Source organism: Cervus elaphus, chromosome 27, assembly GCF_910594005.1.
Source record: "Cervus elaphus chromosome 27, mCerEla1.1, whole genome shotgun sequence".
NCBI lineage: Eukaryota > Metazoa > Chordata > Mammalia > Artiodactyla > Cervidae > Cervus > Cervus elaphus.
In genome coordinates, this window is record NC_057841.1 from 52,005,536 (window position 1) to 52,023,962 (window position 18,427).

Genomic DNA, 18,427 nt, shown 5'->3' on the forward strand with positions numbered 1-18,427 from the left:
ATACACTCACACACACACTCACACACTCACCTACACACTGTCACACATACACACACTCTCTCACATTCACACACACACACTCACACATACACACACTCTCACACATTCACACACACACACTGTCACACATACACACACTCTCACACACACTCACCTACACACACTCACACATTCACACACACACACTCACTCTCTCACACACACACACTCATGTACACATACACATACACACACATTCACACACACACCTCACACATACACACACTCTCACACATTCACACACACACACGCTCACACATACACTCTCACACACACACACTCACCTACACTCTCACACATACACACACTCTCACATTCACACACACACGCTCACACATACACACACTCTCTCACACACACACTCACCTACACACTCTCACACATACACACACTCTCTCACATTCACACACACACACTCACACATACACACACTCTCTCACACACACACACCTACACACTCTCACACACACACACTCTCTCTCTCACTCACACATACACACCACGGGGCTCTTCCCTGTCCTGTTGACCAGTGGCCCATGGAGAAGGACACCAGAAGAGAGGTGAGAGGCGCTGCTCTTGCGGCTTCTGGAAGCTGGTGCAACCCTTAGCTGCGCAAGGAGGATCTGAAGGGGCCCCAAGGTTCCGTTGACCAAAACGCTGCCATCCACGTGTCCAGAATTCTCCTGTGAGCAAGAATCCCTGGATTAAGGCCACTGGGCTTCTACACTGGTCCTCGCTGTGCGTACAGGCACCAGGGCAGACAGTAGGTGCGGCACAATATCACTGCAGCCCCTCTTGGGGCTGGACCAATAGGCCACATGTTGGATGAATCCCGAGAACATCACACAAGCAGCAGAGAGGTGGAAGCCCAAGAAGACAGGGTGGGGTGGAACAGCCCTGGTGGGGGGTCAGTTCAGTTCAGTTCAGTCACTCAATCGTGTCCGACTCTTTGCGACCCCATGAATCACAGCATGCCAGGCCTCCCTGTCCGTCACCAACTCCCAGAGTTTACTCAAACTCATGCCCATCGAGTCAGTGATACCATTCAGCCATCTCATCCTCTGTTGTCCCCTTCTCCTCCTGCCCCCAATCCCTCCCAGCATCAGGGTCTTTTCCAACAAGTCAACTCTTCACGTGAGGTGGCCAAAGTATTGGAGTTTCAGCTTCAGCATCAGTCCTTCCAATGAACACCCAGGACTTATCTCCTTCAGGATGGACTGGTTGGATCTCCTTGCAGTCCAAGGGACTCTCAAGAGTCTTCTCCAACACCACAGTTCAAAAGCTTCAATTCTTCGGTGCTCAGCTTTCTTCACAGTCCAACTCTCACATCCATACATGACCAGTGGAAAAACCATAGCCTTGAGCAGATGGATCTTTGTTGGCTAAGTAATATCTCTGCTTTTTAATATGCTATCTAGGTTGGTCATAACTTTCCTTCCAAGGAGTAAGCGTCTTTTAATTTCTTGGCTGCAGTCACCATCTGCAGTGATTTGGGATCCCCCCAAAATAAAGTCTGACACTGTTTCCACTGTCTCCCCATCTATTTCCCATGAGGTGATGGGACCAGATGACATGATCTTAGTTTTCTGGATGTTGAGCTTTAAGCCAACTTTTTCACTCTCCTCTTTCACTTTCATCAGGGGGCACCCAAAGGCCGGGGAAGGGGCTATAGAAGGTCAGAATTCCAGTTCCAGCTGTGCCATTATTTTCAGGGTGAAAACTTGACCCTGTGGGTCAAAGGTGGGAGCCCCTCGGGGGTCAAGGGAGGCAGGAGTTGAGACCATCCCTGAGATTAGGCCACTGGGGGACTCTCTTGGTTAAGTCTCGGGTTTCCCTGGCTCTTTGAGGCCAGAAGCGCCGGGACAGTGACGCTCCAGGGTGCTGGCTGGGGACCAGGGTGGCCGTGGGAAGCGGCTGCCACCAGGAGGTGAGGGAGGCCGCGGACAGTCTGAGGAAACCCAAGGCTGGGCAGCCAGGCAGCCGGGGGGCAGGGGTGAGGAGGCTCAGGAGGCCTGGCTGCAGCCTGGCCCGGCGCCACCCCCGCCCGCTCTGTGCTGGGTCCGGAGCCCCTCGGGGTGGCTCAGGTTTCCAGGGTGAGGGGTGGAGGCCAGTCTCTGCCGGCTCCCCTCGTGCGTCCTCTGGGGGTGGTGTGGGCCTTCTCGCTCCGCCCCGCTGGTCTCCTTCCCTCCCTCCCCTAGCTGCCCACGCCAGCACCCTCCGCAGCCCCTTTTCTCTGCATCTGTCTTCATCCCCCACCTCCACAAGCAGACCTAAGACCCAGGGTTTCTCGTCCTGTTCTGTCCTCACAGATGGCAGATGGCCCCGGGTCTCCCAAACTCCCCCCTTGGCCTCCAAGGGATGGCCTCGCGATGCAGGGGGGCCCTGGAGCCTGGTGGGGCTGGAGGCTACCAGCTCTGGCGCAAGGCACCCCCAGGTGATGCGACTGTGACATACCCTGAGCTGGCCACCACACAGAGAAACCCACATAAGCTGAGGTTCTCCTGGGCTTGACAGAAATTGGACTGACTTTTCTGGGAATAGTGGGGTCAGGCTTGTGCAGAAGTAGACAGACCTTGTGACGGTTCTTTAAGGCCACAAGTCTGAGTCAGGATGTTTTGAGAGAAGGGTACCCAGGAGTGGAGCTTTTGGGGAGGAGAGTCTGGGGAGGTTTTAGGATTGAGGTCTCTGTAGATTCCTTTTAGGAACACCCGGAGATATATTTCAGCTTCTTTTGCTCAGCTGTAAAAGGCATTCTGGGAGGTCAGCAGATTAGCTTTGAGAATTTACAAAACACCAAGGGGAAAAAATAAAATACCACCCCTGTGAGGGGCTTGACCTCTGGAATAGCATCCAGTGCCTGGAGAGACCACCCTGCCTACAGCCTGCAAGCCAGGGCAGCTGCTCTTCGCCAGCTTAGATGTTGATGGGAGCCATGATCTTGGGCAAACCATTTCCCTCTCTGGGTCTCAGGGTTCCATGTAGGGTGGGGGTCAGGCCTTCCAAGCTTCCAACGATGGAATTCCGTGTGGACCCTGAAGGGGGTCTCTGACACGGCCCTCCTGGTCACTCATAGCCTCTGCATCTGTGTACACTGTTTTTTTCTTCCTTTAGAATGAACTTAACTCATAGGAATGTTACTGATAATTTCCCCCCTTCTCCTAGTTTTTATTGTTACTTGAAGATGGTCATTAAGTATCTGGGAATGAGGCCTGGCAGATGTTTGGGACTTGGAGGATGGGGATTCAGTCTGGGAGAAAGAGCCCCGGGGGGAGCACAGAGCTGGCTCCTCGAGGGGCCTGTGCCCGCTGTGGGCACCGGGCTTCCATCACCTGACCTGTGTGTTCTGTGCTTCCGCCTCCTGCCCTGGTGTTCCCCGGGGCTGCACCTGGAGGGGGAGGGGTGGCCGCTGACACCCGCAGCTCTCTGCAGGGGGGCCGCCTGGAAGCAGTGTGGCCAGGCTCACAGTGCGCCCTTGCGTGGAGCGAGGGTGCCGTGGAGGGCTGGGACGAGAGGCCTGCAGTCTTGGGCACAGCATCCCAAGCGGGAAGTAAAGATTAATGACCATGGGCATCAGGGACCTTTGAGGCCCGTCAAAGAGTTCACCTCCTCTATGCAAACTCTTTTCAAGAAAAGAAGAGGAAGAGGAAGAAGGAGAAGGAACGAGAAGGAGGAGGGGAGGAGGAGGGCAACCCTTCCTTAGTTCTGAGCGTAACTGGGACTCTCTTTTCTCTGACTCTCTTGGTTCAGACTAGGTGGCTTATAATTCTCTACCATTTTGCATTTAATCATTTCAGAGCTTTTCCCATGGGTTCCCAGACACGATATGATCCCTCTGGGGAGCTTCATTCCCCCACCTATATGAGACGTAGAGGAGCCCTTTTAGAAGTCCTGGGGTTGGGCAGGATACGTCCATGGATTTGATGGTTCCACATCTGCACTTTCCACCTGCCCTGCACCGCACCCCTCAGCTCCTGGCACTGGACTGGTGTGTCCTGCTCACACCCCACCCCTCTCTCCCTGTTCAATTGTTCTCAGTATTTGTATTTTCTTTGTGCCATTTGCTTTTTCTCTCCTCTGCCAGCCTCTGGATGGAAATCAAACAGAGAGGAATTCCCTTGGTTACATCTATTCAAAAAGAAAACTATTCTCTCTGCTTCTGACCTGCACTGCTGTCCGCTGCTGGTCGTAAGGGCACTGATAGACCTGGAAGACCGCAGGGGCTGTTTGACCGTCCGACTTAGTCAGACACGCTCAAGCAGTTTTAATCTTTGGTACATTTTATTGCTTTCCAACGCTTTATAAAATTAGAGCCATCCTGCTTGACTGATTATCTGCTGCTCATTCCGTTAGCATCTCTAAAGCTGGGATGCAACTTACTTAATTGAAGGTAGGCTCTTCCAGAGAGGGCTGCAGTCATTTCTGTTCGGCACCTGGGTACCACTTCAGTCTCCGCTTTGGGGTGGTTTTTTGAACTGTGTGGATAGTGTGAAGTCAAACCACAAGCCTGTATGAGGAGGGGCTTGTGGTTCAAATCCTCACAGATTTTCCTCCACTCGGAGCCTGGGAGAACATGAAGACTCCTTGCTGTTCCCACCACAAGGCAGGGTTACTGCTTGTCACCGGTACACCGAGCCCTCTGGTGACTCTAAGAGACTCTCTCTGTGGGTTTATTGTCGTTCTCGGGGTTAATAATGTTTATCTTATAGTTCCTGATAGCACTGATATGAAAAACATGGCTTGTGGTTTCTCTATGAACCAAGATTCCCTGTCCTCTGGCCATCCGGGGAGGAGGACAGTAACTCTGTTAGTGAACCCCAGTGTGGCCGTGGTCATGGAGAATTCTGTGCTGTGGACCCCAGCACACGGGCCTGCAGGCCTGAAGGGGCAGCGTCAGGCAGCCCAGGGGCTCTGAGTCTCCCCAGCACACGTGGGCCGGGTGGCTAGGAGCGAGTCTCACCAGACAAGACATACAGGGGCCGGCCAGACAGCGAGGCTGGGGATGAGAGTCTAGAAATCCTGGAGACTGAGGTGGCTCAGGATGAGTGGGAAGAGAAGTCCCATGTGTTGGCTGCATTCTTGAGAGGGAGCGGAAAGTAGAGACTTAGCGCAGCTCAGGTGAGGGGGTTTGACCAGGGCACTGAGAAAGCTCTGGGTGTGCACCTCAGTAGCCATGCTATCATCAGCCCAGTGGTGACCCAGCACCTCCTGCTTTCTCTTCTCCTTCTTGGCTTCCAGAGTCATAACCTGCCCCTGGAAATGGCGCACAGCCCAGCTCTCCAGAGCAAGAAGCTGACTGCCAGGTCAGTTAGTCACTGTGAGCGCAGAGCATCCCAACTGCGCAGGGTTCCACACCCTGCCACCCCGAGGGCCAGTGGCCGGCCCACAGAATGGCTGCTTGGACTTTGGCACCAATTTCTGATGGCTCAATTGGTACAGAATCCTCCTGCAATGCAGGAGACCCCGGTTCGATTCCTGGGTCAGGAAGATCCCCTGGAGAAGGGATAGGCTACCCACTCCAGTATTCTGGCCTGGAGAATTCCATGTACTCTCTAGTCCACGGGGTCGCAAAGAGCTGGACAGGCTGCGTGGCTTTCAGCCGTTTAGAAAGGGGCTCAGCACCAGCGCACCCTTCATAGCGTGCTCTGTCCTCGCTCAGCCATCGTCTTTTCAGAAGGAGGTCTCCTTTCCTCCACGGAGCGTGGGCCCAGGCGCACATCATCATGGACACACAGAAGCCTGTGGGACAGAGTTTCTCCCACTTGGTAGACTGTCTTTCCTCCTGGCTGGGAGATCAGCACGGTCGTGGGCTCGGAGCTGTCTGCGGGGACATAAAGCAGACTTGGTAACGACTGCTGCGTGCTCTTGGTCCACAGCAAGGCTGGGATGCTGCCTAAGTTGCCAGATGCTGCTGGTTCTCCCTGAAGATGTGCTTAGAGCCCTGGGGGATGGTCTGACTGGGGCCCCAGCTCCCACATCCCCTTCCTTCCCAGCTCCAGGCACGTGGCAGACCAGGCAACAACCTAAAGGCTGGCTGAGCTCTGAGTCCTATTTCATCTGCTAGGGGCCTTGGCTCCTAGGGACTCGTCTTCTCTTTGCAACCTAGAAACCCAGTGTGAAGAACAACTCTGTGTGTGTGTGTGTGTGTGTGTGTGTGTGTGTGTGTGTGTGTGTGTGTGTGTGTAGGGACTCGTCTTCTCTTTGCAACCTAGAAACCCAGTGTGAAGAACAACTGTGTGTGTGTGTGTGTGTGTGTGTGTAGGGACTCGTCTTCTCTTTGCAACCTAGAAACCCAGTGTGAAGAACAACTGTGTGTGTGTGTGTGTGTGTAGGGACTCGTCTTCTCTTTGCAACCTAGAAACCCAGTGTGAAGAACAACTGTGTGTGTGTGTGTGTGTGTGTGTGTGTGTGTGTGTGTGTGTGAATAGCAGCATAGCTTGCTCTTTGCTCCTGGTATCAGCATGTTCCCTTATCCTGCAATTTCTGGTTTTATCTTGTCTTGTGTTTCTAAAAGGCTCTGGAGGAACTGCATGTTCAGAGCACAAGTCTGGCTTTTACTTCTCCTGTCAGAGCCACTTCTATTAATATAAAACCTTCAGGCCCTTGAATGTATCTGCTTGTTGGCCGTGCCAAGATGGATTAAAAGATGGCTTTGGAGGAGCTCATTACTTTCCTTTGCTCTCACGTGTTGCGCAGGCAGAATGGGCCTTGTCTTCCCTGGGCCATGTCCCTGAGAAGTAATACATCCACCTTGTTTGCCTACTGAGGCTCTCAGAGCAGACACTGGGGTGTATGTGGAGTCCAAGGCAGTGTGCCTGTCCCTGGGGAAGTAAGGCCAGGGCACAGGACACAGACCTCCCCACTTCTCTTTGCTCCATGTGTCCAAGCTGCACCCCCACAGCCCTCAGACCTCACTGGTTACGGCCCCAGAGTCGGCTCACGAACATGAATGTGTGGAGGAGAGAATGCAAGCTGCTCCAGGAAGCCCTTGCTCTGTCAGCTGGGAAAGGCTGGGTGCAGCTGGGGTCCCTAAATAAATACAGGGTCCAGAGTGGAAAAGAGGAGCCCCTGGGGCCCAAGTGTCCACAGCGGCGAAGCACACGGAGTGGAGATGCTGCCCCGTCTTCTCTGCTGCTCGACGGTGTCCCGGCCTCTCTCCCCGACCTTTCCTGGGCAGGACCCAGGGCTCAGTGCCTCAGCGGGCCCTGTGGTCTGAGACTGTGTAACACTGGATTCCCTAGGTTCTGGGTCTTTGCATCTGCTGTGTTTTCATTGATGAGAAATAAAAGTGGGTGTCCTTGGCCAGAGGGACCTGGAGCACTGGCCAGCAGATTTTTTGGCCCCACTTTCTTTACTGCTGGCTCGTTCTCTCCCTTCAATTCCCAGGAAGTAAGAAGAAATGAGAATTGGGAAAACTTTGCTGAGAGCATCTTTGATCTGTGGCTGAGAAAGGGACTGAGGTGGCACAGGCTTGTGGCGCCACCTAGGGGAAGGAGTGTTCTTGGGCTCACTGCTGGTGCAAGTGAGCCCACATTGCAAATCAACCCAGTTTCTGAAAATGTGGGATTCACTTAAAGAATCAAAAATGAGATGGAGAGAAAGGAAAAGGAGTCATTGTTCACTTATAAAAATGTTTTCAACAATTTCTCAATTACAAAGGAATTCTCTTTAGGTTAGAGTACCTTTAAAAATGTATGCTCCCATACTTCATTTTAAGTTATTCAACTTAGTAGTTCAATCCAGTCACTCAGTCATGTCTGACTCTTTGCAACCCCATGGACTGCAGCACACCAGGCTTCCCTGTCCATCACCAACTCCTGGAGCTTGCTCTAACTCATGTCCATTGAGTCAGTTATGCCATCCAACCATCTCACCCTCTGTCATCCCCTTCTCCTCCCCTCAATCTTTCCCAACATCAGGGTCTTTTTAAATGAGTCAGCTCTTTGCATCAGGTGGCCAAAGTATTGGAGTTTCAGCTTCAACATCAGTCCTTCCAATGAATATTCAGGACTGATTTCTTTTAGGATGGACTGGTTGGATCTCCTTGCAGTCCAAGGGACTCTCCAGAGTCTTCTCCAACACCACAGTTCAAAAGCATCAATTCTTTGGCGCTCAGTTTTCATTATAGTCCAACTCTCACATCCATACATGATTACTGGAAAAACCATAGCCTTGACTAGATGAACCTTTGTTGGCAAAGTAATAAATGTCTCTGCTTTTTAATATGCTGTCTAGACTGGTCATAACTTTTCTTCCAAGGAGTAAGCATCTTTTAATTTCATGGCTGCAGTCACCATCTGCAGTGATTTTAGAGCCCCCAAAAATAAAGTCAGTCACTGTTTCCACTGTTTCCCATCTATTTGCCATGAAGTGATGGAACCAGACACCATGATCTTAGTTTTCTGAATGTTGAGCTTTAAGCCAACTTTTTCACTCTCCTCTTTCCCTTTCATCAAGAGGCTTTTTAGTTCCTCTTCACTTTCTGCCATAAGGGTGGTGTCATCTGCATATCTGAGGTTATTACTTCTCCTGGCAATCTTGATTCCAGCTTGTGCTTCATCCAGTCTAGCATTTCTCATGATGTACTATGCATATAGGTTAAATAAGCAGGATGACAATATACAGCCTTGATGTACTCCTTTTCCTATTTGGAACCAGTCTATTATTCTATGTCCAGTTCTTCATGACCTGCATACAGATTTCTCAAGAGGCAGGTCAGGTATTCCCATCTCTTTCAGAATTTTCCATAGTTTATTGTGATCCACACAGCCAAAGGCTTTGGCATAGTCAAGAAAGCAGAAATAGATGTTTTTCTGGAACTCTCTCGCTTTTTTGATGATCCAGCAGATGTTGGCAATTTGATCTCTAGTTCCTCTGCCTTTTCTAAAACCAGCTTGAACATCTGGAAGTTCACGGTTCACGTATTGCTGTAGCCTGGCTTGGAGAATTTTGAACATGACTTTACTAGCGTGTGAGATGAGTGCAATTGTGTGGTAGTTTGAGCATTCTTTGGCATCGCCTTTCTTTGGGATTGGAATGAAAACTGATCTTTTCCAGTCCTGTGGCCACTGCTGAGTTTTCCAAACTTGCTGGCATATTGAGTGCAGCACTTTCACAGCATCATCTTTTAGGATTTGAAATAGCTCAACTGGAATTCTATCACCTCCACTAATTTTGTTCATAGCAATGCTTCCTAAGGCCCACTTGACTTCACATTCCAGGATGTCTGGCTCCAGGTGAGTGATCACACCATCGTGATTATCTGGGTCATGAAGATCTTTTTTGTATAGTTCTTCTGTGTATTCTTGCCACCTCTTCTTAATATCTTCTGCTTCTGTTAGGTCCATACCATTTCTGTCCTTTATCGAACACATCTTTGCATGAAATGTTCCCTTGGTATATCTCATTTTCTTGAAGAGATCTCTAGTCTTTCCCATTCTATTGTTTTCCTCTATTTCTTTGCATTGATCACTGAGGAAGGCTTTCTTATCTCTCCTTGCTATTCTTTGGAACTCTGCATTCAAATGGGAACATCTTTCCTTTTATCTTTGCTTTTCACTTCTCTTATTTTCACAGCTATTTGTAAGGCCTCCTCAGCCATTTTGCCTTTTTGCACTTCTTTTTCTTGGGGATGGTCTTGATCCCTGTCTCCTGTACAGTGTCGCGAACCTCTGTCCATAGTTCTTCAGGCACTCTGTCTCTCAGATCTAAGCCCTTAAATCTATTTCTCACTTCCACTGTATAATCGTAAGAGATTTGATTTGGGTCATACCTGAATGATCTAGTGGTTTTCTCAATGCAAAAAGGTGATAAGAATTAATGAGATATTATCTATATGAGTAAAACTAATAATACAAAGGTTTGGCAAGCTGGCTAGACACATAATACCCCACAACTGTTCTTTAGCTATATCCAAATAGAAAATAAAATACAAAAAAAAAAATCTCATAAACCTACACAAGACCTTCATGGGAGAAAGCGATAAACGTTTGCACTTTACAGGTGGATTGAGGGTTAAAGCAGAATTTTTCAATGGCAGCTCTCTTGATACTTTGGGCTTGATAATTTTGTTGTGGGAACTTCCTATGTGTTGCAAGATGTTTAGTTAGCAGCAGCCCTGGCCTCTATCCACTAGATGCTGGTAGCACCCCTCCCCAGTCATGACAACCAACAGGTTTCCAGATACCGCCACATGTCCCCCGGGGAGGTATGTGCAGGACAGCACATAATTTAGATAAACTGGGAAAGCTGAAGAAGGGGGGATGAAATCCAGGCAAAACTTTGGTTTCTTCAGTTAGTGGCTTTGTTAAATTTCATTAACTCATTGATTTATAGTAGCTATGTTCTACTGACTCTGTTTCCCCATTTTAGTTAGCTAGTGTAATAGACATTAATGACAACATTCCTTTCTGACTGCTTGGAAGTGCTGGTGAGGTGGATGAGAAGGGGCATAGTGTGCCTTCTTCTGAGACTTGACTTGTAGCCTTTCTCAACCCCACATATTGTCATTTACAGATCTGGCCCTTAAAATGAACCCAAATCTTCCTTAAGGAAGCTATGCTCCCATTCTAATGTATTTGAAGAGTTATAATACATAATTAGCACTGTCTGTATTCAAGGGAAAAATCAAGCTAATATGATATCATTTATTAACATCAAGACTAAATTCGGTAATTTTGCTCCCTTGGGCATTTATCTCATAATGAATTATGAACATCACTTAACATACAAATTGAACTGGTTTCCAAAATATTTTTATTTTGGAAATATATTTATATTTGGAAAAATATATTTATTTATATATAATATAATATATATTTTATATATTTAATATATTTATAAATATTTGTATATATTTATTAATTATATATTATATTATTATATAAATATATATTTATAATATATAAATATATTTATTTCCAAAATATTTTAAAAAAATATAAGCCAGCTCAACAACAATAAAAAATAATTCAATTTAAAAAATGAGAAAAGGACTTAAAATAGGTGTTTCTCCAAAAAGGATATGAATGGCCAACAAGTACAGGAAAAGATGCTCAATATCACTAATAATCGGAAAAGCAACTCAAACCACTGTGAGATATCACCTTACATTCATTAAGATGGCTATTATAATAAACAAACAGAAAACAGCAATTATTGGTGAGGACGTGGAAAAATTTAAACCCTTGTGCTTTAATGGTGGGAGCATAAAATGGTACAGCTGCTATGGAAAACAGTGTAGCAATCCCCTGAAATCTTAAAAACAGAACTGTCCAATGACTCAGGAATTACAGCAAGACCATACCTGTGCACTGTTTGTGTGTCTTTAGCTGCTCAGTCATGTCCAACTCTTTGTGACCCCACGAACTGCAGCCTGCCAGGGGCCTCTGTCCATGGGGATTCGCCAGGTAAGAATACTGGAGAGCGTTGCCATGCCCTCCTCCAGGGGATCTTCCTGACTGAGGGATCGAGCCCAGATCTTCTGCACTGCAGGCATATTCTTTACCGTCTGGTCCACCAGGGAAGTCCCAGAATACTGGAGTGGGTAGTCATGCCCTTCTCCAGGGGATCTTCCTGACCCAGGAATCAAACCAGGGTCTCCTGCATTACAGGTAGATTCTTTCCAGCTGAACCAGGGAAGCTCACTGTGTTTAGAGCAGCTTTATTCACAATAGCCAAGAGGTGGCTTCCTTTGTGGCTCAGCTGGTAAAGAATCTGCCTACCATGTTTGATCCCTGGGTTGGGAAGATCCCCTGGAGAAGGGAAGGCTACCCACTCCAGTATTCTGACCTGGAGAATTCTATGGACTGTATAGGCCATGGAGTCTCAAAGAGTTGGACACAACTGAGCAATTTTCACTTTCACTTTCAAGAGGTGGCAGCAATCTACCTGCCATCAATGGATGAGAGGAAACAAAATGTAGTATAACAGAATATTATATAATGGAATATTATTCAGCCTTGAAAAAGAATAAAATTCTGATACATGCTACAACATGCATGATTCTTGAGAATATTACACTAAGTGCAATAAGCCAGGCACAAAAGGACAAATTCTGTATGATTCCACTTATATGGGGCTTTCCTGGTGGCTCAGACAGTAAACAACCTGCCGTACAGTGTGGGAGACCTGGGCTCAATCCCTGGGTTGGGAAGATCCCCGGAGGAGGGCATGGCAACCCACTCTAGTATTCTTGCCTGGAGAATCCCCACGGACAGAGGAGCCTGGTGGGCCACAGTCCGTGGGGTCGCCAAGAGTGGGACATGACTGAGCAACTAAGCAGCACTTATATGAGGTGCCTACTGGAGTCAAATTCACAGGGACAAAAAGCAGAATGGCGGTTGCCAAGGGCTGGAGAGAGGACAGAACAGGGAGCTGTTGTTTAGCGGGTGTGGAGTTCCGGTTCTACAAGATGAAAAGAGCTCTGGAGATGGACGGATGGCAGTGATGGCCACACAGCAATGTGAATGTATTTAATGCCACTGAACTGTATGCTTAAAAACGATTAAGATGGTAAATTTTATGTTATATGCATTTTACCTCAATTAAAACTTTAGAAAAATACAAGAAATGACAGGAAAGGATTAGCTGAAGTTAAGGCAGTATTTATTCAATTTCCCTGCAATCATATTATTTAAGGCATAAGAGATGGTTATTTGGCAAGAATACAATTCCCTTTAAAGCCTATGCTAGTTGGATTTCAGTTCAGAAATGCTGCATATGTGGTACAAATTTGAGAGTATTTATTCTGGCATGGGCTCTTGTTAATGATAAATGGGTCTTTGCTTCACCATCCCTTGCCCAAACCCAGTCACTCTCAGTGCAGAGCACGGCTGGTTTGGCATCTGCTCTGAAGGTCACCTGGTTTACTGTGGCTTGGTCAAGTCATGTGAGCATGGACCAGGGCAGGCTGCCTGGTCTCTTCAGGCTGTGTTCTCAATAATGACCGCAATTCCTTGGCCACCTCCAATGCAGGCTGATCCTACGGCGTATTTTCCACCCTGACGCCTGAGAGAGAAAGCAGTGGCTGAAAACTACTTGAATAAAGAATGTACGGAATTAGATAATCAATTAAATAGAATTTATAATGGTCACATTTGCAATATTCATTCTCATTCAGCTCATCAGCTCAATGTTGCCTCCAGTCCTCAATATTGGGGAAAAGAGGAGAAAGAATTTGGAAAGCTGAGCATTCTTATTTTAAAAAGTGTAGTAACACAGAAGATAGAGGTAGAAACAAACATAAAATAGGAGGTAATTGGGATGGGCTGGAAGTTGAAGAAGATGGAGTAAATATTAATATTCAGCCTCCTTGGTTTATCTGTTTTAGATTTTTATGGACCTTAGAATAAGTATAATTACTGAAGTTTGTCTGTATGAAAGGTCAGATAGTTTAGAAACATTTCATGTCCCTTTCATAAAAATTAAGACTCCTTTAAAGTACCATCCACTCTAATCCTTCAGTCCTGATAGAATGACCTTGAGAAATCATCCAGGAATTATTTTTTGTGCAATCAATCATTCATTTCAACCCAATTATTAAGTGAAACAGGAGTCCTATTTACCCTGATGTCACAGGGAGCCAGAGTGATTTTCAAGCCTGGCATATTTGGTTTTGTTTGCAATTTTCCTAAGAACAGAACAAAATGGTCCAAAAAACACAGTACAGAAGAAGCTCTTCTGTTAAAACTGCAAAGTATCAAAGGCACAGAAGGCTCCTCCTGGAACCCTGGAAACAGTGAAGGAAAAACTTAGACCCCAATTGTCAGTTTGCTTAGATTTCTTAAATGACAGCATCTTGATCAGCACTTGTTTTCTGAAGTAATTGTGTCTTACTCCTGTAACTAGCACTAGAATGCAAGTGCCCTGAGACACAGGGCCTCATTATGGACTCCCTGCCGTGCACCCGCACCAGGGACGGGGCCACATGAACACTGGGCCCTCAGTGAACACGTGCCGAGTGGCTGCGCTGCACATGCGGGGAAGAGCAAGTGTCACAAGAGCAGAGGCACCAACAAATCAACCGAGTCATCAGCAAGGTCTGTGAAAAAGGGGGGCTCAAACCCCTGGGAGAAAGGCAGGGCTGTGAGGGAGAATGGAAAGTGCTGGATTGTTCTGCAGAAACCCAAGTTTATGCATTTACACAAAAGTCAGCAAATCTGAAAAGCAACAATCTCTAGCACGTACCTTAATTCATGAACCAGATGTGCAGTAATTCTTGACCCAGATCCTGCTAATGGGTGACCCAAAGCAATGGCCCCTCCATTCACATTGGTCTTACTTGGGTCAAGATTCAAACTCTTTTCAACTGCCAAATACTGAGGAGCAAAAGCTTCATTCACCTTTAAAACAATCAAAGCACTTAATAAAAATCCTTATTCACAAACTTATTTTTAACTGAGAATTGTCCAGTCCTATTGATGGCTAACTTTCCTGTTTTTTCCCTACTTAAATTACCTTGCAAGGTTACTTTATCTTCAATCATTCTTCATAAAGATAACAGGTCTGAAAATGAATGTATTTACTAAGCGATACTTTTTAAGTGTTAACGCATCCCTTAGAGCAGCGGTCCCCAACCTTTTTGGCACCAGGGACCAGTTTCATGGACTGGAGGTGGGGGTGGGGATGGTTTTGGGATGATTCAAGTGCATTACCATTTATTGTGCACTTTACTTCTAGTATTATTACATCAGCTCCACCACAGATCATTCAGCATTAGATCCTGGAGGTTGGGGACCTCTGCCTTAAAGGAATCCTCAGTGATATTATACATGGATCCTGGACTAGAAGCAACGGGGTACTATAGAAAATCCATAGGTTCTAGAGCCAGATAGATAGTTCAAATCTTGGCTGTACGCATTTTCTTTAAATTCTCTTGACACTCAACTTTCTTCACTGGTAAAATGTGACTGTTGTATAAGAGTTATTGTTAACATTAAATGAAATCATGGGTATTAGTGTTTAGTGTATCATCTGACACAAGCAAATATTCAATAAATAGTTCCTCTTATTATTACTACTAACCCATATTACTAGCCATACTTCCAAGAAGAAACTGACAGACAATAAAGAATAAACCCTCAGAGCCAGACACCTGAGAGGAATAGTTACCATGTTGAAACATGGCCAGAACTAAAAAGTATCATGCTGTTGTATTACACTTAACAAGGCTGGCTAGGAGCATTACCTTATTTCATGTATAGAGAATTATATTTTCATATGATCTTAGCAGGGAAATTTATAGAGAAGGATACTGATTTTTAAAAAGGCAGCTTTTCCAGGACTGGGATAAAAATCCACCCTTGTGTTCCTTCCCTACTATATTTTGTGCTCTCCCGAGATGGTGCTTTACTTGTCCTTAGACCCAACATTTATTTTTCCATTTTATATAGTCATGAGGTACTGAGTGACCTAGAGTATGTTGTGAAACTAGACTTTTGAACCCAGGAAAAACTACCTCATGATCATCAAAAGTCTCAATCACATCAGGGTATGGAAAGGTATGTCCTTGAGTGTTTACACATCCATAAATGCTGATGAACATCTCTACAGAGATGACATATTTCAAAAGGTTTAAGTGTGAAATCTGAAGTCAGAAATTCAGTGGTACTTATTTGCTAATGCAAATGTGGTAATTAAGCAACTTAATTACCTAAAATGTTCAAATACTTCCCAAATGCCGAATGTACATAATCCGTCTTTAAGCATGTTCTTAATCCTTTCTTTTAATTGTACTAAACATTTAAGATGCTTTTGTTCTAAACTAACGTTAAAGAAATCATTCTCCCAATAAATCTAAGTTTCCAGCGAAAAAAATTATGACAGATGCATTCCAAATCAATCCACAACTGTGGTGTAAAAGCCAAACCTAAGTTTTGGGGTTGGGGGTGGGGGTGGCTGTTAACTTGGCAGAAGTGCAAGAAACTTAGATTTGGGATTAGATTATTGTTTTTCTATTAGGTCAATTTTTTTAACCTGTATTTTTCCAATTTAATCCATAAAATAAAGTTAGTTATTTATTTCTCATCCACCTTAACTAACATTCAATTCAGTTCAATGGGCACATTAATAGTCTAAAATGTATTAATAGTAGAATCTTACAAGGTCATAAAAAAGTACCCAAGAATTGTACTTTAGTAGAGGAAGAAAGGTTCTTTGAATTATTCAAATATAAACAAAGCATTTTAATAAAGTAGGGCCTGATTATATGTCAACACAGGCATACAATGAAAGTAATACTTGTTTAGATTCACATCATTTGGAAAGTTTAAAGGTACTAAAACAAAAAGACCTATAAAAATCAAACTAAAGCCATCTATGCTATAGAAGTTGATGGTTTATTCCATGTTGTGAAAAATGTAGAACACTTACTTCCACCAAATCCATATCCTTAAGACTCAGCCCTGTTTTCTTCAGTGCCCCACTGATAGCAGGGACAGGACCTATATAAGAACAAAAACCAATTTCATCTTGTAAATATCAAATTTCTCCGTTTTTACTAAATAGGTAAGTAAGGAGGAAATAATGCGGCAGTAACTAAAAATCTTGCTACCCTGACAGCACACAATATTAAATGATATGACAGTAAGAAACAGAAAATGGGACAAGGATGAAGAGCTATTTATGCAAATTGTAGACGAGAGACTTAACATGAAAAATTCTACCATAAATGACTTTAAGAGTTCAAACAGCCAAAGCAGTGAGGTTTTGTATAGACAGTTTATTAAAATATATTTTATTTTTTTTAACTTTAGTTTTTAAAAAACTTTTGGCCGCTCCGTGCAACTGGCACATGGATCTAAGTTCCCTAAACAGGGATCAAAACCAGGCCGCAGCACTGAGAGCACCAAGTCCTAACTACTGGACTGCCAGGGAATTCCCATGTTGGTTCTTAACACCAAATGCCAACGCAAACTGAGTACTCTCCTGGAATACAAATCATATACATTCCCAGGAGAGAAGTGACTGTGGCTACACTCTGAATTTTCAGGCCCATTTTGGACAAAAGGCAAGAAATAGCACTGGTATCTCCACATGGACACAGCAAGATAAAAAGCTACCAGGCACTTCAGGGAAAAGATAGCTAAAAGAAGGACATGTTTGTAACTCCAACAGGAGGCAGAGGTTTGAAATAAAACATAACTCTCATTGAAGAAATGCAAATCCACCTTAAAAAACTTTGGAAATAAACTCTAAGTCCCAGATTTCTGATGATCACTAATGATAGTTCAATTTTGTTGTTCACTCGTTAAGTTGTGTCTGCCTCTTTGTGACCCCATGGACTGTAGCACACCAGGCTTCTCCAACCTTCATTATTTCCTGGAGTTTGCTCAAATTCATGTCCACTGAGTTGGTAATGCTATCTAACCATCTCATCTTCTGCTGCTCCCTTCTCCTTCTGCACTCAGTCTTTCCCAGCATCAGGGTCTTTTCCACTGAGTCAGCTTTTCACATCAGGTGGCCAAGGTATTGGAGCTTATTTTTAATATTGCTCATAATTTTAAGTAAATTGATATTTCTTTCCAAAATATAAAAAATCTGGCTAGGGATGATTATCTACTTCTCTATCTTCCCTTAGAGAATAAAACTTCCATAAACATCTAAAAAGAGAAATATGAGGTGTTTTGTTGAATTCAAATAGTCAAACATTTTATAACAAGCTTCACAAACATATGTAAATTGGTCTTCACAAGAAAAGCATAACACAATCTAACTATAATAATTTGGTCACCTAGTTAAAACGTTTCTTGGACAATTATCTGTTGATGGGTAGCGCTACCAATAAACACTTTTTGATTTAAAGCATCAGTTCTATATGGGCTACTAATTTAATACAGTATCTAATTCTGCATTCTCTTTGTATCTTTAAGACATGAAAATGGATGGATAGACAATAGCAGAGCGTTGATTATTTAGCATGGTCAGGGGATGCAGTACCCACAGGTGTGAAAGCTACACACAACTAAAAGCTGAGGATGTAAAACCATTCTTCACACATCCCTGCCTTCATAATCATAGTCAGCATGACTAAATGTGTTAGTATTAACTTAGAATTGTTATAGTCAATTGTAACAATATGCTAGGCTACAAGCTAATTTTTAAAGGACTGTTTCCCTACCACTTTGCTATCTACTGGGCCTTAGGAAGGTATCGTAGTTTTGCTGGGAAAAGGACACTATTTCTAGTAATGGCTCCTACCACTAATAGCTATGTAACCTCGGGTGCCTTTGGTGGTGATAAGCTTCTCATCCAAAGTGCTTTGAGCTGGTTTTAGCCCGTTTCTTTTAAAGCTTATCTTTCTACAAATGAAGCCCAATAACAGGTAAAGCTAGAGCTGTCCCAGTCGAACAGGCTCAAAGTTCCACCTACCCACCCTCTACCACTGCCACTC

At 45.0% G+C, this 18,427-nt stretch overlaps 1 protein-coding gene across 4 annotated transcripts in view; it reads right to left on the reverse strand.

The window, feature by feature from the left end:
- Positions 1-4,295: 4,295 nt before the first annotated feature.
- Positions 4,296-18,427, reverse strand: part of ACAA2 (acetyl-CoA acyltransferase 2) — a 39,072-nt gene continuing 24,940 nt past the window's right edge. For 2 of the 4 annotated variants that reach the window (XM_043888877.1, XM_043888881.1), the window contains exons 8-10: positions 16,408-16,478; positions 14,224-14,378; positions 4,296-5,857 (exon numbers count right to left, since the gene is read on the reverse strand). In XM_043888877.1, coding sequence (XP_043744812.1) covers positions 5,758-5,857; positions 14,224-14,378; positions 16,408-16,478 — 326 coding nt within the window. In that variant the 3' untranslated portion in view covers positions 4,296-5,757. Of the gene's footprint in view, positions 5,858-12,625; positions 13,045-13,593; positions 13,667-14,223; positions 14,379-16,407; positions 16,479-18,427 lie in introns of those variants that run through there. The other 2 variants (XM_043888878.1, XM_043888880.1) reach the window with 2 other exon arrangements.